At 39.7% G+C, this 22,671-nt stretch overlaps 2 protein-coding genes and 3 non-coding genes across 5 annotated transcripts; all 5 read right to left on the reverse strand.

The window, feature by feature from the left end:
* Nucleotides 1–202: 202 nt before the first annotated feature.
* Nucleotides 203–5,025, reverse strand: LOC149277388 (ATP synthase F(1) complex catalytic subunit beta, mitochondrial). The gene is made up of 10 exons (XM_089502966.1): nucleotides 4,908–5,025; nucleotides 3,760–3,942; nucleotides 3,367–3,541; nucleotides 2,899–3,020; nucleotides 2,531–2,715; nucleotides 1,750–1,908; nucleotides 1,534–1,656; nucleotides 1,025–1,237; nucleotides 746–947; nucleotides 203–300 (listed from the first exon to the last, which is right to left on the reverse strand). Exons 1-10 carry the CDS (start codon nucleotides 5,023–5,025, stop codon nucleotides 203–205), a joined length of 1,578 nt encoding a protein of 525 aa, XP_089359092.1.
* Nucleotides 2,123–2,194, reverse strand: LOC149277389 (small nucleolar RNA SNORD59). Its single transcript, XR_016279061.1, has one exon. It is a non-coding gene; the product is annotated as a small nucleolar RNA SNORD59 (small nucleolar RNA).
* Nucleotides 2,783–2,857, reverse strand: LOC149277390 (small nucleolar RNA SNORD59). Its single transcript, XR_016279062.1, has one exon. It is a non-coding gene; the product is annotated as a small nucleolar RNA SNORD59 (small nucleolar RNA).
* On the reverse strand, nucleotides 3,607–3,679 carry LOC149277391 (small nucleolar RNA SNORD59). Its single transcript, XR_016279060.1, has one exon. It is a non-coding gene; the product is annotated as a small nucleolar RNA SNORD59 (small nucleolar RNA).
* A 9,048-nt stretch (nucleotides 5,026–14,073) lies between the features above and the next one.
* LOC149277392 (prostaglandin E synthase 3-like) lies at nucleotides 14,074–21,742 on the reverse strand. Its single transcript, XM_089502979.1, has 8 exons — nucleotides 21,495–21,742; nucleotides 19,410–19,523; nucleotides 18,612–18,681; nucleotides 17,897–17,995; nucleotides 15,519–15,608; nucleotides 14,963–15,025; nucleotides 14,180–14,204; nucleotides 14,074–14,093 (listed from the first exon to the last, which is right to left on the reverse strand). The coding sequence occupies exons 1-8, from the start codon at nucleotides 21,740–21,742 to the stop codon at nucleotides 14,074–14,076; spliced, it is 729 nt and encodes a 242-aa protein (XP_089359105.1).
* Nucleotides 21,743–22,671: the final 929 nt, after the last annotated feature.

Consider the following 22,671-nt stretch of genomic DNA (forward strand, 5'->3'; position numbering starts at 1 on the left):
CATAGTTATCAGTCTATTGCAGCAATCATGCAACACTAAACCAAAGACAAAATGACTACACAGGAGCACAGGTGTGGGTCTTTTTACAGAGATGTTTTATTGGAAATTTTAAATACTTTGCCAACACGGATCCAATACAGAAACAGGCTTAAAGTTACTGTGACGATGAAGGTGTTTGAGTGCTTTAACAGGGTATTGAGTCTTAAGAGTGCTCTTCTGCAAGTTTCTCAGCCTTTGTTACAGCTTCTTCAATAGGTCCAACCATGTAGAAAGCCTGCTCTGGGAGGTGATCGAACTCTCCTGTAACATAAGTCAAGCAAATTGGAAAGTTAATCATGCAGAAGTGCCAGCTAAGATTTCAGCTACATACCAAGTACATTTAGACCAAAAGAACCAGCTTAAAAAGCTCAACTGACACCCACAACTTTTTGCCTAAAGCTGAATAAAAGGGACCACTCATGATGGCATTCAGAGAACACCAGGGAGCACAAGTGGGAACATTTTAGAACTTAATCTTTGATTAAAAGCAACTCCTTGTCTTATGTTTTCTAACATATGGCTGAATTGCTAAGGCAAGTTAGATGGAGAATATCCACAATAGGCACCATCAGCATGCCTAATCATGCACACTGGTGATACCACCGCAAGACCATTAAAATTAGGACATTTATGGTCCAAATACAAGTTTATCACTAACTGGACAAGTTATAGTAATGTAACTACACATGATTACAAGATGTTTTACCTTGAAGGATCTGCTGGAATCCCTTGATGGTATCTTTCAGTGGGACTAGTTTACCCAAGTGCCCTGTGAAGACTTCAGCAACCTGGAATGGCTGAGAGAGGAAACGCTGGATCTTCCGAGCACGGGCCACAGTCAGTTTGTCTTCTTCAGACAATTCATCCATACCTAAGATGGCAATAATATCTTGCAAAGACTTATAATCCTGTAAATATAAAATAGGTACCATTACAGCTTTTGTAAGCTTTGATTTACCTACATACTTAAATCATAGCTACCCACCTGCAGAATTTTCTGTACTCCACGAGCCACATCATAATGCTCCTGACCAACAATGTTGGGATCCATGATACGGGAGGTAGAATCCAGGGGATCTACAGCAGGATAGATACCCAACTCTGCAATAGCACGAGACAGGACAGTAGTTGCATCCAAGTGAGCAAAGGTGGTGGCAGGAGCAGGGTCAGTCAAATCATCAGCAGGCACATAGATAGCCTATTTGAGAAGGAAAAAGTGTTGTATGTAATTTATATATATATAAAAAAAAATTAACAGCAGAAAACCATGTATGAATTCCACTTGTTGCCTTCACAGAAAAGTAAATTGCTTCAGTGAATTCAGAACAAGAGCCAGATTAATGCATCATTGCAGGCAGAGGGCAACCAGTTTTGACCCAACTATAATACTTGCAGTTTAGGTTTAACAAAATCGGAAGCACCCAATAAAGGACCAAAAGACTACAGGTTAATTCAAATGGGTTTTAAGATAGACCTTTTTCCCCCAATACACACCTGCACAGATGTAATAGATCCCTTCTTGGTGGTAGTGATTCTCTCCTGCATGGTACCCATATCAGTAGCCAGAGTTGGTTGGTAACCGACAGCTGATGGTATACGCCCAAGCAAGGCAGACACCTATAAAGAAATCAGAAGGCTTTAGCTTTTAGTTTTCATTTTTAGATAGTTAGACTCAGCATAATTCTGTGCCAGGACTTTGTTGGAATATACCTCTGATCCAGCCTGGGTGAACCTGAAAATGTTGTCAATGAAAAGCAGCACATCTTGTCCCTCTTGGTCTCTGAAGTACTCAGCAACAGTTAGTCCAGTCAAAGCTACACGAGCCCTGGCACCAGGTGGTTCATTCATCTGTCCATACACCAATGCTACCTAAAACACAGAATAAAGGCTTATTCATGAGTTCCACAGCAAATGTTTTTACAAGGCATGCAATAAGTACCATTTGACACCAGGGAATTCTACCCCTAGTAGAGTTACATAGAATTCTGTTTGGGGGGGTCACCTAGCAGCTTTTTGTAACCCATTGCTGGCATTACCTGGTGACAATATAAACCAAGATGCATAGCTACAAAGTTAGTCATTGCCTTGTCAGAGTCAATAAAATCGCTTCAGCAGATTCAGAAGAACGAAAGTCAGAGTCACTCATCACTGAAGGCAAAAGGAATCAAAAGCAGTTTTGCTAAAAATTTTGTAACTGTTTTAATTTTTTTGTATCCAGTGTTTTATTTTTCTGTTATGTACCGAGGTATGGATTTGATATGGTTTGCATATGTATAGGATGCACCTGTGTATTTCTTCTTTTAATGCCAGCCTGATGCGGTTGCATGCATACATGCATATTGACCAATGTACAAAGGTATGCAGATACTGACCTATTTGTATTTTCATATTTTTTAATAAACGGAGAATTGAGAAAAAAAAAAAAATTTTGTAACTGAAATATAAATATTTTCTACACAACTTAAGTCTATAGTCACAATTAAGCATGTACCTTTGAAGTGGTGTCCTTCAGGTTGATGACACCAGACTCAATCATTTCATGGTACAAGTCATTGCCTTCACGGGTACGCTCTCCTACACCAGCAAACACTGAGTAACCACCGTGGGCTTTGGCTACATTGTTAATAAGTTCCATAATCAGTACAGTTTTACCAACACCAGCTCCACCAAAGAGTCCTGTAATAAATAGTGAGATGTTAAGATTCAGTGTATCACATATGACAACTCCTACCAAAATGTAATTTCCTCGTCAGATTAAGAGTTGCTTCAGATAACTCAGAAGAACGAAAGTCATAAATCATGAATCATCACTGGTGGAAACATTCACACATATCAACAAACAAAACACAAAACTCATACCGATTTTTCCTCCTTTAGCATATGGGGCCAACAGATCTACCACTTTGATGCCAGTAACCAGAATCTCCTGCTCAACACTCATTTCCACGAACTCTGGAGCTTCAGCATGGATTGCAGCGAATCTAAGTGGATAAGATTCATTTTCTCAGAAAAGAGTCGCTTTATTAGCCGCGTTTCAAACATGTTGAATTATTTGTAAATTTAAACAAAAAAAACGTAATCCATTGTCTGTAAAGCGATAGTTAGAAGCCCTAAAGACCGTTGCTGGACAGTTCACAGCAGCCTTTTTTCTGAACCCAGCAGCAAGCCTAAAGATCTTACAAGTCCAAAACATAGAATTCTGTTTTAAGATTGAATAGGCTATATAGGCGATACATACACCCAGCCACATAGCATATGCACCATTACAATGTGCGGACCAGTGAAGTTTTGGGTGTATTCACTGGAGAGAAAAAAAAAACCACTTACTGCTTTGTTGTAATAGGGCCTCTTTCATCAATGGGTTCACCAATGACGTTCATAATTCTTCCCAGGGTCTCAGGGCCAACAGGAATTCTGATTGGTGTGCCAGCATCAAGGACTTTCTGTCCTCTTACCAAGCCCTCAGTACCATCCATAGCAATGGTACGGACTGTGCTCTCACCTGTGCGAAAAGGAATTTGTTAAAAAGGCAAGAGCAATCTTATTGTTTTAATAGCTTCAACTTGTCTTTCTCAGATAAGCTTGGTGGCTTCAGAATACTCAGAAGAACGAAAGTCATGACTTGACATCATCAAAGAAGAACATAAGCAGCTCCAATATAGAATCTTACCATTGCTGCATTTAAAAATAGTAATTTCATAAAGTTAAACTAGAACTTACCCAAATGCTGAGCAACTTCCAGTACCAGCCTGGTGTCCCTGCCCTGAACCTCCAGAGCATTCAGGATGGGTGGTAAACCTTCATCGAATTGGACATCCACAACAGCACCAATGACTGCCACTATGCGCCCTGTGGCAACGCCAGGCTTGGCAGCTGCTGCTGTCTGTGCTGCATAGTCTCTTCCTAAAAAAAAAAAAATGAAGAGTGAGCAAAGATTTAACCACATCCTTACTGTGCAGCCGAGTATATTTAACATAAGGTAAAATATTTCTTGGTGATCTCAGGACATGTTATGTGGTAGGACTGTGCTACGATATCAGCACTATTTCAGTAGAAACAAAGGTCATAAGGCCTATTTGACCCTTCACTGTTCTACTATACACTGGCACTTCAACGCTTCATGAATCTGTATTTATACTGATGTTTTTGCAAATGAGGGATAAGTAGTTTTAAGTCACTCAAGACCATACATTAAAGAAAAAAGGTTGTGCTAGAACATCCAGCAAGAGATGTAAATATTTCATGCAGATGACTTTCTGCAAGACTGGTCAATCAGACAAATGGTTCTGGGCAGACAAGAGCAAAGGTGAAGTGATCATAGATTAGAACAAAAAGTGGTATTCTAAGTAATAGCATAAGAGCAAGTAAGCCATCATAAGATTATAAGGAGGAGTTTGTATGCATTTCCCATAGTTTTGCCACCACATGGAGATGTTCAAGTTCATGTCACTTGGTTGCCACAGTTCTCAATGTCAAAGGCCGCGCAGCAAAGACTCATGATCCTCCATTACTGAAGAATTAATGCGCCAGGTGAAGGCGGCACACATGAGATCTGCCAGTAACTTCCGCTCTCCTTAAGCATGGCGTGATCGGTACAGCGCAAGGCCTGCAAGTTAAAAGGGCGCTAGACCCGGGACAGCGCAGGCCGGCGCCACTACTACCCAGAGCACAAGATCGGTCGTGAAACCAGATACAGACCAAGGGGACAGTACATTAATAAAAGACAGTCTCCCTGTGACTGGCTAGGACGAGTATACGCTGCAGGAGTTGCCTGACATGCACAACAACCGTAGAGGCCTAGCCGCTATTCAATGACACCGATAGGTCACAGCCTTTCACACAGCCCCACCCGCCGCCCGGTAACTTACGAGAGTGTAATGCGGCTGGAGAACTCCTAAGCAGGTTCTGGCCCAGCTGAACGGGGCTGGAAGCTGGTTTCAGAGCCCGTAAAGCCCCAGCGGAGCAGCGTCCCACAGCTCCTAACATGGCGGCGGCGTGAGGCAGAGACTAGCAGCAGAGAAGAAGCACTCAGAAGCTGCAGCTCCGGGGGCGGGTACAAGAAGGCACTAGCGTGTGCGTCACAGGGCGGGATCTAATTTTCGAGTGGCACACATAAACGCCACACAAGTGCTTTCTCTATTCTTATTGGATAAGAAATCCGTTCTGACATTTGTACGTCTGGAGGGCGGAATGTGGCGGCAGTAATATGCTGGTCGTCAAAAAGAGGGCGGGGTTAAAAAAGCAGCTTGACCTGTGCGGTCATGTCCTTCAGTGTCTTTCAGGCGTGATGTGTGCCGGAAGTGCAAAGGGAGCTTATACTTAACAGCATTGTGCTTCTATCCCCTTCTAATTTTCACAATACATGCCTGAATTTGATATAGACTGAGCCATACATAGAATATATATATACACATATACATGTATATATATATTGCACTTGATCTCGGAGTGATTTCATTTTCTGTAGAATTCGCTATTTATTTGGATCTGCTCTCTCTATGCTTTCCTCTACATTCAAAATGCATATTCCAGTTTGCTGATTTTTTTAGTGCTATCTTGAATATACTTTTTGTTGGAAATCTGTAGTTAACCCACCATGCCAGCCACTCGTTAAGTCACATGTTTATGCCTGTTGACACTGTGACTTTACTCAATGTCACGGACATCCCTGTAGTGTTGTACTTACTTTAATGCATGTGATAGTTGAGAGGTCACTTACAGCCCCCCCCCCATGTGCATTTGCCCCCTGTGCAGGAGATGTGTTCCGACAAATGCATCTCCATGCACATGATCTACTCTCCTCCAATCAGCTTCAGTGGTGGCTTGGTCAATGCTGTTTGTGGCGATAAATAAATGTCAACAAATCAGTGATAGGCAAAGTGTCCATACAAAGACTCCAGTGTCCATGGCAAGGTTTGTGAGGGCCCATAGAACATGATTAAATTGCCCAACACAGACCCCAGTAAATGTCCACCATGAGCAATGTTGGTGCCTAACCCTGCATCAAATGTCAGAAAAAGGAGGCATTGCAACCTCTAGTTTAGGTAAGCGTTTTTACTTTAATATGTATTCTTTAGAGGGAATGTGAAGGAAAGTTTAATGTATCTGTTATCCCTGCCTGCAGACGTCTCCAAGCCAGTGCTAGAGCTGAGAGATAGTGAGTATATAGCATAAATGTCATTTGGCATGGAGGGGAGGGGTTACAGTTGCAAAACAGTCATCACATAAATGTAAAGGGTTCACACAGCTATAACAAGCATTAAAATACATATCCTGACTGTAGTGTTCTTTAACCACTCATGACGGAAGACGTACAAGGTATGCCATCACAAAATGTCCCTAGAGGTTTGAAGCTTAACTCCAAGATCGCCGATTTACCAGTGATTGTGTCCAGGTGTAATAGGCAGCTTCAGGGTCAAAGCCCATGCTTTGTTTAAGTCCCCCACATAAGTTTGGGGACCAGCCCCAACCCTCCCCTAATGCCAAATCACACCATGAAAGCAATCATGCCATGTTAACCCCTTCAATGCAGAAATTGTGTCTATGATTTAGGATTTATGGGGTTAACGTTTGTATCTTCAGTACCCACAAGCTAGTCAGAGTAAAATAACAGTCAATGTTGTGCTCCTATGGAAAGAGTTAAAAAAGATCCTGGAAGTCAAAGGTGCTACCAGGTTAGTCAGGTAAGGCTCTGCTGCAGTTGAAACTGCTGCAGAGCAAATCAAGAGTTGGTTGATGATCATGATAAAATTAGTCCTGACCAATCAGAGTGATCTGATCATTATGACAGCCACTTAGTGCTAAAAAAAAAACATGCTCACACACATTATTCATACGAAATTAACATTTTATTATTTTGTTGAATATATAATTATTATTACCTGATCACTAATAAGTGATACTTTAGGTCACCGATTATGGATCGGTCTCGGTGAGCTGATCTGAAGAGGGCTGTGCACAGGAGATGTCATCGCAATTTGACAGATTTGGAGCGCTTTTGCAAAGAAGAGTGGGCATATATTGCCATGTCAAGATGTGCCATGCTAATAGACTCATACCCAAAAAGACTGATTGCTTTAATAAAATCAGAAGGTGCTTCAACAAAGTATTAGTTTAAGGGTGTGCACACTTATGCAACCAGGTTATTGTGAGGTTTTTTGTTTTTTTTTTAATTCCCCCTCAAAGATTTCAGATTGTTTTGCAATTGAATTGTTCACGTTATAGGTCACATTAACGGTGGACATGATTTATCTTTGTCTCATTCTTTAACATCACAAGAACCTGGCATTTTAACAGGGGTGTATAGACTTTATATCCACTGTAAAATATAATTTTAATCTTATTTTAAAAAAATATAAAATACAGGTATCTGTATTTCTAGATGATGCTTGCTAATGTGTGTATCTGTTGTGAACGTTTAGGTGCTAGCAAACAATGGTATTTAGTTTTGTGTGCAGGCAATGTGATGCATAAGAACAGTGTATTAGTTGTGTGATATTATTAAATATAGGAAATAAGAGGATACAGTTCTTGTTGTTCAATTACCGCACTTGCTCAATTATAAGACAACCCACCAAAATTTGAATATTAAATTTAGGAAAAAAAGAGAGCCTGACTAAAAGACTACCCTATAAGAATGAAGTTTTACTAGTACTAATTCACATCTAAAATATTTTTTTCATATTTAATAAAAACTATGATTATTATGATTTTATTTCCTTTTATTTGCCAATCTGCCCCCAGTTATGCCTTATACCCCCTATATGCCACTCTGCCTCCCAGATATGCCTCTTGACCCCCTATTTGCTGGTATTTTAACCCTTTCCATACATGAGATTCTGCCACCAGCCTTTACCAAAGTTTGTGGTAGTAATTGTTTATGTAATTTTTCACACAAATTGTACTTCAGGTGTGAATTTATAGCTCTTGGTATGTCACTGTCAAACAACACCCTAATATGTATTCAGCAGCATCTCCCCAGTGCAGTGATACCCCCATACATGGGTTTGTCTGGTTGTTTGAGGGCTAAAAGGCCACATTTGGGAAGTGCACTTTTTTCCATTTTGATCAGTCTGTGCCTATGCCCGATCTTTGAACCCAGTCACTCCAACTTACCCCATCAAACCATAATTTTTTTTGAAAGTAGACACCCCTTGGGTATTTGAAATGCTTTTATTTTAACTCTTTCCATGACAGGCTTTTTGGGAAGATGCAGCACTAATTTTAGCATTTGCTCATACTAAACATTATTTAATTCTATTTTTTCGGACTTTTTTATTTTTTTTTACATTTTGCTGGAACTGGATGGTTCCCCTGATGGTGACATCACTGCATAATTATTTTTGAATGTTACCGCATTTTTATTTATTTTTTAAAATATTTTACTAATCACAATGTGATTAAAATGCTGGGTTCCATTGACTTGCATGGTTGAATGCAGTACCTGTATTCAACCGCAAGGGGAGCCAGAGTTTTCAGGAGGGTCCGGAGAGACTCTTGGAAACTTGGTTATTTTTTAAGGACAGATCGTCATCTTGCGTCATCTTCACTATCGAGGCATTTCAGTAACACCATTGAAGCTTAGGAGGTGATTATCGATCACGTTGAAGCCCTAGGAGGGGCCAGACATGACCACTGATCCAGATCTCGGTGTTGCTGAATGCCTCAAATATCTTCATACAGCCGCTACTCGTACTAACATTCATAAGCTCTGGACTGGTTTATACAATTATCCACAAATCAGCTTAAATATCCGAAAGCACAAACAATTTTGATTTCCATCGCTGTTTGTTCCTGGATCAACAAATCTTTTTTTTAACCAACAAACTATGTTATTATTTATTGTTTTATATAGCGCCATCAAATTCCGTAGCGCTGTACAATGGGTAGGCAGGACATAACAAATAGTATGTAACTTAACATACTATACTTGTCACAACAGGTGACAACAATCTAGAGGGATTTAGGATGCATTACACAATAGGTAAAAGTGCAAGTGTTGGGGATAGACCAGCCACACTAGTAAAAGTATTGCAGGAGAGGGACTAGGAAAGGGGAGCTAAAAGAACGTGGTAGGGTGTTAATGTGCTATGTTGTAAGCGTCCTTAAAGAAGTGGGTCTTGAGGGATTTTTTGAAGGAATAAAGGCACGGAGAAAGACGGATAGGCCGGAGGAGAGCATTCCAGAGGATAGGGGCAGCCCTTGAGAAATCTTGTAAGCGGGCATGAGATCTAGAAATCAGAGGAGAGGATAGAAGGAGATCATTGGATGAGCGGAGACACCGGTTAGGAGTGTATATAGAGATGAGTGAGGAGATGTAGGCAGGGGAACCGCTGTGAAGGGCTTTGAAAGTAAGAGGATTCTGAAATTAATCCTGAAGCACACAGGCAGTCAGTGAAGAGACTGACAGAGGGGAGAGACGTTAGTAAAGAGATGGGAGAGGAAGATAAGTCTGGCAGAAGCATTCATGGTGGATTGCAGAGGGGTGAAACAGTTAAGAGAGACAGACCAGGTAAGATAGAGTTACAGTAATCAAGACGGGAGATAATCAGGGCATGGACAAGAGCCTTAGTGGCATGCTGTGTTAGGAAGGGACGGATGCGGGCAATGTTTTTAGAGAGACTGAATATGGGGTGTGAACGAAAAGTCAGAGTCAAGAGTGACACCAAGACAGCGTGCATAAGTAGACGAGGAGATGATAGCACCGTTAACATTGAGGGAGATAGATGGGGGAATCTTAGCATTGGAGGGAGTGAAGATGAGGAGTTCAGTTTTGGAGAGGTTAAGATTCAAGAAACGTGCAGATGGAGAGAGATCAGAAAGGATAGATAGATAGATCTGGTTGTCAGCATACAGGTGGTATTGAAAGCCAAAGGATGAGATCAGTTTGCCAAGGGAGGAAGTGTAAAGAGAGAACAGAAGGGGTCCTAAAACTGAGCCTTGGGGTAAACCAACTGAGAGAAGGAGGGTAGGGAAAGTGTTACTGGAAACAGAGACGCTGAAAGTACGATCAGTAGAGCCAGCAGAGAGCAGTGTCACGGAGGCCAAGATCATGAAGCATTTGAAGGAGAAAAGGGTGGTCCACAGTGTCAGAAGCAGCAGAAAGGTCCAGTAGGATTAGCATGGAGTAGTGGCCCTTGGATTTAGCAGTAAGTCTAATATTAGTAACTAGTATAGTGTCAAGGGAGAAAACCAGATTGAAGAGGGCCAAGCAGGAAGCTGGAATCTAGAAACTTAGTTAATTGTATATAAAAATTATTTCAAGAAGCTTGGAGGTGAAAGGAAGCAGAGAAATTGGACTAAATTAAGACTGTTACTTTTTCTTCACATACCTCTAAGTAAGCAGTTTGTCAAAACACGTCAGGTTTCAATTAGAAGCCGCGTATTTTTGCTGGAGAAAATTATTGAAAACCAATTTTATATGTATTTTTGTATACTGTATTTTTAAAAAATAAGATTAAAATCTATGAGCTGTTTGTCACTTAAACATCAAATTTCTGCTGCCACAAAATCTGCCTTAAAGTACCTTATCCCACCAGAGGATACAGTGTCAACCTAATCCATTCATTTGCGGCATCACATCTGGATCATTGCAATTAACTGTACTTGAGCCTCCCAGAAAATTATCCTCATCGCCTACAGATGCCTCAAATTGCTGCAGCGATACTATTCAACAAATTAACAAACCAGCCCCGCTCATGCCATATTTCACCTTTTCTCTGCTCTCTCCATTGACTTCATATTAAATAGAGAATCTATTTTATGACAACAACCATGGCTCCTTTCACCAGAAAGAGCTATTATCACCCTAAATCCCATTCAATAGACATCTATATTTTCTTTTGCACCCAGAGTACACACTGTCATGCTCCTCTATGGGACTCTCTAACACATTCAGTCAGAGAGGCCACATCTTTAGACTTTTACAGCTAGACTTAAAACTCATCTTTTCTCCCAAGCTTCCAGCTAATTCACTTTTTGTTCCAGATCTACTTCTTAACTTCCAATTATGTAGCTATATTAAGTACAATATATGTGTATTTATATAAACAAACGCGCACAGACTGAGAAATAGACTACATAAATGTCCTGTGGAGAATTAAAATGGCAGCATACTGCCAGCGGATTCATTGAAAGATCAGCTGGCTCGCCTTAACACCCCTTAATGACAAAGCCTGTACATGTACTCAAAATACACTGTTTTCAATGGGTTTAGGGACCACCCATTGTCCTTAAGGGGTTAAAAACTGCTCTTAATCAGGGATCAGGTATTATGCCCCATCTACTCTTCATAACACCCTATATTGTGTCTCCACAGGCTAATACAATGTGTACTATCACCTAAATTGGCTCTGCATGCAAAAGACAAATGTACCACTAATTGTATACAATACATTTATTATGGGGGTGAGGGCTTTATAGAAAATTAGTTTTCATTACTTTCACTATTTGTTTTTAAATGTATTGGTGTTAGCAAGGGTGGATTTTTTTTGGCATTTTTGGCCCTATATCAGGTGAACTGATGCACTCAATAGCTTAATGTGCCCTGAATAAAACAATTTATAGGTTCCCCTAGGTAAAATGTAAACAGTTTAAATGGTTTTCATCCAAATCTAACTATAGGAAGAATGCATCCCAACCTCTGGTGCTAAAAAGCATTATTTCACATACAAGGTAAATGGTGCCTGGATTTCTTCGATTATATATAGAGACGGACATTTCAATCCAAAACATTTAGTGGAAGAATATTACAGCCAGATTCCAAAATCTCAGCACAGCTTTAATGTGAACATAAATGCTTGTTAAAAAAAAAAAAAAAAATCATGACGTCTCAACAGTTTATTAGAAATAATGTAATGTAGACAAAAAAAAACCTCACAACTTCCAATACATTTTAGGCTTTACTTGATCAAAAAGAAAACAATTGTGTATTAACATTGTTACTCTTTTTATATATATATATATATATGGATAATGCAAATACAATTTGGTCTAAATGTACAGAGAAAATGTACAACTGGCTAAACACATCAAAGGTAGAGATTCAGAGGGGTCAATTCAGAAAAAGTGTACAGGTGGAATACGAGTAGGCTTGGTTGCAATGTTGCTATAATCACAACCATCTCATGTCTGCAGTCTCCATTATCAACACAAGGACCGGTGGACTAAAATGTAAGCATTTTGCTAACAAAGCAGACAGGTGCACAGAATGCAAACCCAACTCAGATTTATATATAAAATATGACCGGTTTCTCATCCAGCATGTAATGTTCAAAAGAAAAAAAAAACCACTGCAACAGAATCCATTGACCCTACAGTATATATATGGTGGAATATTTACCAGTTATCGGTTACCATACTGAAGTACATGTCAGTTATGCTGTAAGAGCACATTTTTAAGGCTGTGTTTCAGCAAGAGTATTCAAAACTCTTGGTCTCGCATAATAGCAATCTTAAGAGTGAAGGACCTTGAACATACATGTATTACGCCAAAAAAAAAAAAATCACAATAACTGGCAGCTCGCATAAGGGATTTATGTACTTCATAGTTCCTTCACTCAGATGGAATAATTAAGGTATTTTACTTTATTATAAATGTAAGAATGCTTTAAAGTCAAGTTTAGACAAATTAAGACTTCATAAAGAATATAAAGCTGCAATTTTCATTTCAGATTAAATGGAATGACTATTGTGTCTTAGAATAAAATTAAACACCAATTTCTGCCCACATTATCTGTTTAATGCCTATATTTGTATTGTAATTCTGTGCCCAAATTGTTTTGGCAATGGGCAATACGTTTATACTATATATATGTTTAGGTTAATATAGTACCTCTGTATGGAAACAGACGTTCATGAAGCAATCTTTGAAAATGTAATGATACTTCAATACTACCGCTGTTCATGAGTACATTACTTTTCATTCCACTTCTCTGAACGGATTCACTAATTATTAAGCAGTGCCACAACAAACAGATGTGATCAGAAACACACTTTAGTGATTACATATTACACAAAAATAAAGTGTTTAATTACACTCACAATGTGTACCATACAGACTTGGTTCAGGACACAAGGCTAAAGCTAGGTAGGCAACCTCAGCCTTAGTTTGCAAGGAATGACTGATGGCCGCTCCCAACAACCTTAAAATAACGTTGGCTTGTTTTGAATATGCGAAAGTTAAATTGCCCCTGACATTGTTGAGAAAGCTTTTACACCTTTAGTTACAAACATCCTTTTCTGAGCAGCCAGCACTATGGTTGTAGATAATAATCTAGTCTGTCACAGGCAGTAACATTGCTCTTGCAGTGAGCCACCCGATTTCTTTACTGAAATTAATTTACGCGTTTGACAATTGAAGTTGACGTTTTCCCATAACTGCATTAAAGAAATTACATTAAAAGCTCAAAAAAGTTTAGCTCAATTGGAACCAGATACAAGCAAGGTAAAAGACAAATGGCAGTACCGGAAGCTGGGAGTTTATACTTTTGATGAAGACAGTAAGTTTACTACAATACCTTTCAGTATAGTGCTCACCTGCTCAGAGATCTTTTGATCAGCACTGATTCCAAGCCACCTGATTTTTCTAGAAAGGGGTTTTTATATATATATATATATATATATATATATATATATATATATATATATATATATATATAATATATTATTTTTTTTTTGATGCATCTTAAAAGATAAACTATGACTTCCCCTTAAAAAACAAAGCTCTTAAAATTTTTTTACCACTAACATCAAACCACTGCAACTACACAAAACAGAAAACATTTTTGGGTGAATTTCCCTTTCAATTGTACTTTATTTAAGAAGTGTTGTGGTGCTAAATCATTTGATGTGTGCCCAGGGCAATTAAAATCTCTACCTTTGGTGAAAGGCCAGGTGGTGATCATTGACTAACAAGGTTGACTGGAAGTATTCAGTAAACTGTATTTACAACTTGGGTGTAGGTATTTGTTGCAAAGTGAACCAATTTAATTTTCCTAACCACCCCCCACCCCTTCCCAAAAAGATGTTATCTTCTTACTCCAGGTCAGGCATTTCTAGGAGGAAACAGAAAAAGATTTTGAGAATAATTCTGCCACAGCTGGGTGTTTGTGGCATGACAGTTAATTTTGACATTACTTACTTTCATCATCACTGTCAGGTGAATCCTAAACAAAAAGGTAAAATAAAAAAATTATTTTTCACCAAGACAGATTTCACCACAAACACCATAGACAATTTCTTTTAAATGTTTGAATCAGCCAACTTGCAAATGAAGCTAAAATAACATACTAAAAGAGCAGCTTACATACATACACATATATATATATATATATATATATATATATATATATATAAAAAGAGAAAAACATTTCACTTTGATCCACTGGCACTAATAAGAGAGACCAGTAAGTAGGTCTCCATTGTCGTACCAGCTTGTGCGGCGAGAGGGTCATCAGAGCTCTCAGGAAAGTCTAGATAGACGCTCCGGCAACCTTTCTACTTTGTTTCTGGCGGTATCAGCACAGACACATCAGCAAAGGATCAGAGACCTCAGGCTACATAATCATCTCTATGTACCGTCAGAGGAAAAAACATACAATGTACTCTTATGCCTTAGCATTCTAAATGATATTTTATAGGATGTAATAGTATGTCCTATTGTCACAAATGGGTTAATTTACCTACTAACAAAAAAAAAAGTGTATCTGAGCTTTCTCTGACTGGACGCCAACATATGTAATAGTTTAGCTTGTATACTTATGACCCGAGCAGCCGCCATTTGCCATTTGCCCATTTGTTATTCTGGCCTGGTGTAATACGTCCACAGTACTTCAGCACTTTTGTACAGATGTGTAGTAGAGAACGATATCCAAAAATCATCCACATTTCAGAAAACTAGTAAAAAGGAAATTTGAAAACTTACATCATCTGCACCATCTACTTCTGGTAAGTCTACATCCTCATCTCCTCCCATATTATTCATCATCTATTAAGGAAAAAAACATTAAACGGCATTTAGAATATACAGGGAACTGTTACTATGTTTACCATAAGAAAATTATTTTACTAATTTACTGACTGTGTAATTGTTTTGGATATTTTATCTCATATAAATTGAGATTATAATAAGCAATATAAACTTAAATCTGCCTAATAAGTACACCATGGGTCTATGCAATGATTCCATTAATTGCAGCTCTAGTTTCAGCATCCTTTCTGAGACCGGGTGCAGAGACAGGAGGGAATCTCAGGTGGGAAATAGATAATGCTGGCCCCGTCACTCAGTCACAGATCTCAACTTTAGTGAGGTTAATGGTTAAACTAAATATGTTCAAAGCTACAGTTCCCCTTTAAAATAGCTGGTTGTAAACACTATTAAAGGTTTCCTTAGTGCTTAGTGTCCTTAGTGTAAAACATAAGAACCCAACAGCCATCAAAATCAGTTAACACTGGGAAAAAGTGAACAGTCTATATCTCACCTCTGAGAAGCGGTCAAAGTTTGACATATCTTCGTCAGAATCATCCTCCCAATCTTTCCAGTTGTTGAAATCAACACTAAGCCAGTTGAGCTGTAAAATTGTTTTGTTAGAATATGCATTTTTGTAAATTATCAGAATTTGTAATACTGCAAGGCAAAAGTTGATATTGAAAAGTATTCTTCAACTTTAAAACTAAATGGTGGATCTTTAACATTTCCAAACTTGCCTTTTCAGAACCAAAACATGCTTTTTTAAACGAGTGTTAATAGGGTTGAAATTGTAGTATGTCTGCCATTCATTAGCAAAATTAAAATGTTGATTCCATTTTATGAAAGCTTATAAGCTGGCAAAATTGGCTGGTGAGCACCAATAATTAGGTAACATGCTGATATCCATCATGCACTTCACGTTACACTCATCAGAATAGTCTTGAAAATTTAAAGGGAAAGTTTAATGTCTGAAATCTCCAGCAAAAAAGAATACTTCCCCCAGTATAGCAAAAGTTTTGCGCATTTAACTAAACACAAAAAGCTTACATTAAAGAGGAAAGACTCATGTTCAGTAAAAAAAATAGTATGAGGGAATGCAGCACTCTGCCCAGCACTCAGTCTCACACTTTACCCTGCACTTACACTTTGCCCCAGCACTTTGCCCACACTAAAAAGCACCAGTGCATACTTTTAATTACCATTAATTAATTCTGTCCTCAGTTTCCCATAGGCATATTTGTCACTAAATAGCTTCCCATAGTCCCATGTTTAGTGACAAAGATGCCTATAGGAAATTGGGGACAGAGTTTGCCTTTGCCCCCAGTCTCCCATAGGCATCTGTCACTAAACATGAGATTATGGGAAGCTATTTAGTGACAAAGATGCCTATAGGAAATTGGGGACAGAGTTTGCCTTTGCCCCCAGTCTCCCATAGGCATCTGTCACTAAACATGAGATTATGGGAAGCTATTTAGTGACAAAGATGCCTATAGGAAATTGGGGACAGAGTTTGTCTTTGCCCCCAGTCTCCCAAAGAATCTTTGTCCCAGCCTCCCACTGCCAAGCATGCCCCCAGTTAGTTAAACTTACCTGACCCCGATGTGCACTCTGTTGGATTCCCGCTGCTGCTGCTGCCGGCGGCTCCGCCCACCCCCCTCACTGAACGGGGCTGGCACCGCCCACAGAAGGCTGGTGCCACCCGCGAAAGTTATTGAGCGGCACCGGCTGGCTTACTTTAAATAGACAGGGGTGGCATTTTAAGAAGCCGTCCCTGTTGATCCGAAATAGAATTGAGTCAGCTGGCCAGCGTGACTCAGTGACCTTCGTGGGCGGAGCCGCCAGCAGCAGCGGGGTTGTCTGCATCGCACAGACGCCCGCTGCTGCCGGAAAGGAGGATCCAAGTCCATTGCAACGGCGCGGGGGATCTGGATCCTAAACCCAATTATAGGTTTGGCTCACAAACACCTAGGCGCCAGGACAAAATTATCAGTTGCCATGGCGACTTGGGATTTGTCGAGCCCTGTTTATATATATATATATATACACACACAATATTAATATACGATTGTTGGTAGAAATCACGCTCCTATCATGCCAAGTCATCCAGTACATGCTGGAATCTGGGTATACCTGGGCATGATAGGAGTGTGATTGCTGTTAGAAATCATTTGTATTTTATATAGCAATCACACTACTATCATGCATAAGCAGCCAATACATGCTGAAACCTGGCTAGCTGCCCTCTTATGCATTGATGGTGCCAGCACAGATAAAAAGCTGCCTTGCAGGATGGGGTCTGCACATCACTTACAGCTTCCCTGTGCCATGCCCCCACACGCACACATCTGTTAAATTACTCATTCACAAACATTCACAGATACGCATTCATTCCCTCAATCAGGCATACTCGTTCTTACACTCTCCCCCACCCTCTTACCTGAACTGCAGATTTCCCGGTGCCGCTCGCAGACTTCCGCAGGGGATGCTGCTTCCCTGTGCGTTGCTTGTGCCTTCCAGGGGAAGCAGGAACTGAGCAGAGTCATGTGACAAATTCACATGACTCCACTGGGTTCCTGCTTCCCCTGGGTGGGACAAGAGACGTTGCTCGCACAAAGTACGAGCAATGCAGAGGAAAGCAGCAGCAGCAACTGCCCCGTGGATTGAGGTAGATTTTCGGCCACCGATATTTCGGTGCATCCCTAATTGTAAAGATGTATAGGTTTTCCTAGGTAAAGTGTAAATCTCACTATAGCAAAACTAACAATATCGGTCTAAACCTCCACTAGAAAAACGTGACCTAACCTAAAGTCAGGTTTAGTGGTACAGTAAGATGAAAAGGGCTCACATGTATTTACAGATGGAAAGACTTTGGGGAAAATTTAAAGATACCTTTGCCTTTTCTTTTGTCAACCGCGGCCAAGATTGCCCAGATTCTGCTTTTCTTAAACAACATAAAACTGATCTGTCTGTCCTCTTATGTTTGGACTCCTGTTGAGAAACGAAAACAACCCAGCGCTTAACAATAACTTAGTTTTTTTTAAGCATTTAGTGACCTTCTTCCCAGTGCTCATACTAACATGCAGCAAAGATTACAGGTTATTATGAGTGTATATTGTCTACAGACTCCCAAAGCTTGGAATTTAGCTTTTTAGGACCAGACCCATGTAATGAAAATATAATGTGATTTGACTACCTAAAATAAGACTGTTACTAAATATTTTACCTTTAATATATTGTTTTTACTTACAGTGTAAAAAGTTACTGCAACACAATTATAACACAGTATAGATGCCCTAGAAATATGGTATCCCTTTAAATGCAACAGAGCAAGAAACTTATTTCAAAGATATGAATGTTTTAAAAGGCATTTCTTATTAAAACAGTTATAAAACTTTACACAATACAAATTTGGTTGTAAAAATACCTTTTAAGAAATAAATAAAAAAAAAATTCGAATAGCGCATTGTTCAGCGATCTGTAAATTTTAGAATAATTTGCACAAACAAATCATAAGAACAATGGGTTCTAAATTGGTTACAGGGGGGAAAAAACCCCACAGATAAACAGTTTAATATGGAGGCCGAAGGAAGCAAAACCAACTTACATTGGGCTCAATGGACTGGAAAAGTTCAACTTCATTTAAATGTTTAAGACTATCTGCTCCCCCAAGACAACTGTAAAATAAAGTTAATATGTCTGTCAGACACGGCACAATATATTTATGCAACATGAAAACTTTAGCGCATGATTTCTGTTGCTTCACAGATTTGGGTCATGGAGTTTTAAAAGCTGCTCCATATGCGATATCAGCGACTGTTTTTACAAGATTCAATAACATTAACAGATATACTATGCTTTACATTTTAAGACAGAATATCCTGTTTAACAGCATAAATATTTACAATAAATACTATATCAAAGTGAGAAATAAAACGTTAAACCTAAAAGGGAAAAGCGTGCAGACAATTGTGAGAAGAATTGAATTTAAAACTAAGCCTTGCATTGATTTCATAAACAGTTTATGGTTGAAGAGGCAATATAGAAGCTGCAATTTGAGAGCTGTAGTCTGAATATATTCTGTAGTTTCTATACATATTTTCACAATTGTGTATCTTACATAATTATGTAGAAAACACTTTGCGCTTCTGGGATACTACACTTTTTTTTTTAATTGTGCAGTTAGTGTGAATGAATTTGCCATGTAAGTATGAAATAGTTCCACATATGATGGCCTTAAACCACTATACTTTAAGCACCGCCAATGCAGCTTGCCTATTCGATAAGAAAGGGTGATTTAATTTAACATGAACCCCAGCACAACAGAATTAACTGTTGCAAGCACACAGCACAAACACCAAAATATACAGGTTGACATTAAGGATGTTCACAGTTGAAATCTTACCTGAACGTTAATTTGTTTTTCTCAAAGTCTATTTTTATATCTTTGCTGTCCTCGACACAAAATTCAACAAAGACATAGTCCCTTCTGTCGTACCACTTTGCAGATGCTGACTGCCTGAAAGTTAAAAAGAAAAAACAAACCTTTGTCATTTTAACAACTATTTGATATGTTTATTTTATAAGTATACTCTAGAGAAGCATGTTATAGTTTACTCTATGTAAACAGGGTCAGTCAAATTCTAAATGATCTGTGATTCTACTTCTGCTGTCTAAAGCAATGCATACCCCCCCCTTTTTTTTTTCAAAGTATACAACCTATTTTATTTTTTAGTGCATATGCAAGCAACAAGTTTGCTGCTTTATCATATGTTTGAAACTAATGCCTGCTGTATAATAAGTGGTAAAATATCTAGGGAGGAACTGCAGATACAATCTCAGCTCAAGAGAAGCTGAATGTTGTAATTCAACAAACATTTGGTACTGTACAATTTATAACGGAAGAGGTAGAACTGCAATAAAATAATGCAAATTGACTACTATACTCTTAGGTTAGATTTGAAATAAAAAATACAGATTTTAGAAAATCTGATATTTTTTGTCGATGTGTACACCCTGCTTTAGCTTTAGGTGGTGGTCTATCTGGTAATTCACTGATGTACTATTAAACATTCTCAGATAAAAAGGCAAGGGATTTCATGACACGATAGGACCACATTTCACAGAGATCCCCACTACACAAGTATCTTAATTCAGCAACGTCTACGGATTGCTACCATACCTGTAATGGTAAATGCAGCTTCACAGTAGATAAACTGGCAGCTGTGTATAAAACTTGACTCTGGAGCAGTGTGGAAAGTGGTCTTACCTCCACAGTAACCAAAGAAATGACCCACCCTTGTAAATCACGTTAGCCTGTCAGCCACACCTCTGTTCCAATCACAAACAGGTTGCGGCAGGGTTCAGTGACGAATCCAGGCTTTAAGGAAGAGTGGGCTACCACTACTATAGAAACCGTACATAATAGCCTACCAAGGGGATAATCACAAGCACTCCCTGTTTCAGCAATTCACGTACAGAATTGCTATACTTATATGAGTGTAATAGACCTAATACTACAGACACACAAAGTTGAGCTAGGAAAGGTGCTAAGGCACATGTATAAAATATACCTTCCTTATGGTTGTAGCAGTGTACTTGGGTTGGGCCCATACACAGTATGATGGATGACACACCAAAACCGAGTTGAGCATGTGTACTCACACTCCAGCCAATGCGATATATATAAACTTAAACTGGCAATCTTACAGTAAACAGTTTCACCCAGATCTGCTTGCAGAATTTATTGTGACATTTTATCCATCAATATCATGTGTATGAGGACATCTTATCATATGACAGGTGCACTTTAAGGATGCATAATCTACATATTGCTACATGACACTGCTGTAAATATATGTCTTCATATAAAAGCAAAACCAAAAAAAAAAGCACAAAAGCCCTAAGGTAGTTCAAATGGCATCACCTATTTAGAAATCCAATACGCAGAGTGTGTATAATCTAAAATAAAACATGACCATCAGAAAAGCACTGTTCAATGTAAAGCGTTATGAGATCATACAAGCACGTTGTATTAGTGCTGGCATGCCGACTGCAATGACCTAGAATTCGAAATCGGCATAGAGGGGCTATTTCTGATTCTCATCAATCAGTAGATCGCAAATATAAGGTCGGAGATGTATTTTTATGCTGATATGTGAATCGGCCGCCCAAGGTGCAAAGCTTTAAAGTGAAAGTGCGAGGATTGCAGGTTAGGGGCCTAGCAGCCATTGCACTAATGAATGGAGGAAAAGGATTATGTGAGCTGCACATCCCGGAGGCGGCTGAGTAGCCCCAGGGCGCACACGGGCTGACAGAAGCTTCTAGAGAGAAGGCCGGCATGCTTCGCTAAAGAGCAGCAGCAGCAGCAGCCGCCGCCGCCTCCTCCTCCTCCTCCGCCACCGGGGCGACACATGTCTCCGTCATTCCGAAAGAAACCCATCCCTGAGAACGGCCAGCGAACCCCGTACTAATTCGCGTGCTATTGTACGACATGCTGCCCGAACGGGGAAAGCGGCTTCGCTCGCAGCCGGGCTCTCCCTCAAAACGCGCAGCAGGTACATATCCCATATAAACCTCTCTGGGACTAATGACAGATGCTGCCTCGTATAAAATGAAAATGAGCCGGGTCGAAGAAGACCAAACCCAGCCTTTCTGCACGCCATAGGCCTCCGATCTAATGGCGGCCCCCGTGACACACAAAGTGATTAGGTGAATACCGTCACTCGGAGGCTCCATTATGTCTGCAGGTCTACTCACTGCGCCTTCCTCTTTAAAGCTTCGGGAAGCCGTTACTTACATGTTTCTGCACGACCTGTCACTCGGTTCCCCCGACTCTCCAAACACTCCGCAAAGCTCTCGCTGCTAAAGTGCTCTCTACCGCTACTCCTCGCGCTCTCTCCAGGCCTGCGTGACGTCACCGGGATGTGGGGAGGGGACAAGGCTCGCGCTCATTCTCTGAGGGATCGACGCGCGCAGTCTCGCGGCAACAGTAGAAAGAGGAGTGGCTGCGCGCTCTCATTACGCGGGCCCAAATTGGTGCCCTCGAGGTGTGAGGGAACAAAGGGCAAGCACGTGTATAGAGCGAGGGTTCAGTTATTGATTGTACGCAAATAATATGGTTGTATGTACTTGTTTAGACTGTCAATAGCTGGCTTCTGAGCTGTGTTGCAACGTGCTTTGTGTGTCATATGGCGGGAGGCCTAACTAGTAAATAGCCTTGGTGACATACTGTGCAAATTCCATTATATGCTCTGTAAGTAGGGATGTGTGTGTAGTCATTGTATTGCAGATTTTGATGAATATTGGTGAACTTAGTGAATTACAATGAAGAATAAATGTCCACTGATCAGATTTGCTGCAACAAAGAAAAACTGATTTTTTTTGTTGTTAAAAATCTAAATGGCTTGATTTGAATGTGGCTGAATGTTTTAGATCATTTCTGAAAGATGCAGTTTAGAATCTCATTCTTCATGCATCAATCGCAATTATGTCAATAAAGTTTTCACACGTCCAATGAAAGGTATATTGCCTAAGTGACTTAGTGGTCTATTTGATCAAATGGCCATGTGGTTTATGAAATTAGGACCCATATCGCCTAAGGGTCATAATGAAGATAGGGATCTTTCAGTGGTCCTGTAATCTCCCTCACTTGTGTGCATATTGTA

This window comes from Sceloporus occidentalis, unplaced genomic scaffold (genome assembly GCF_023333645.1).
Source record: "Sceloporus occidentalis isolate IW3139 unplaced genomic scaffold, rSceOcc1.0.p SCAF_215, whole genome shotgun sequence".
NCBI lineage: Eukaryota > Metazoa > Chordata > Lepidosauria > Squamata > Phrynosomatidae > Sceloporus > Sceloporus occidentalis.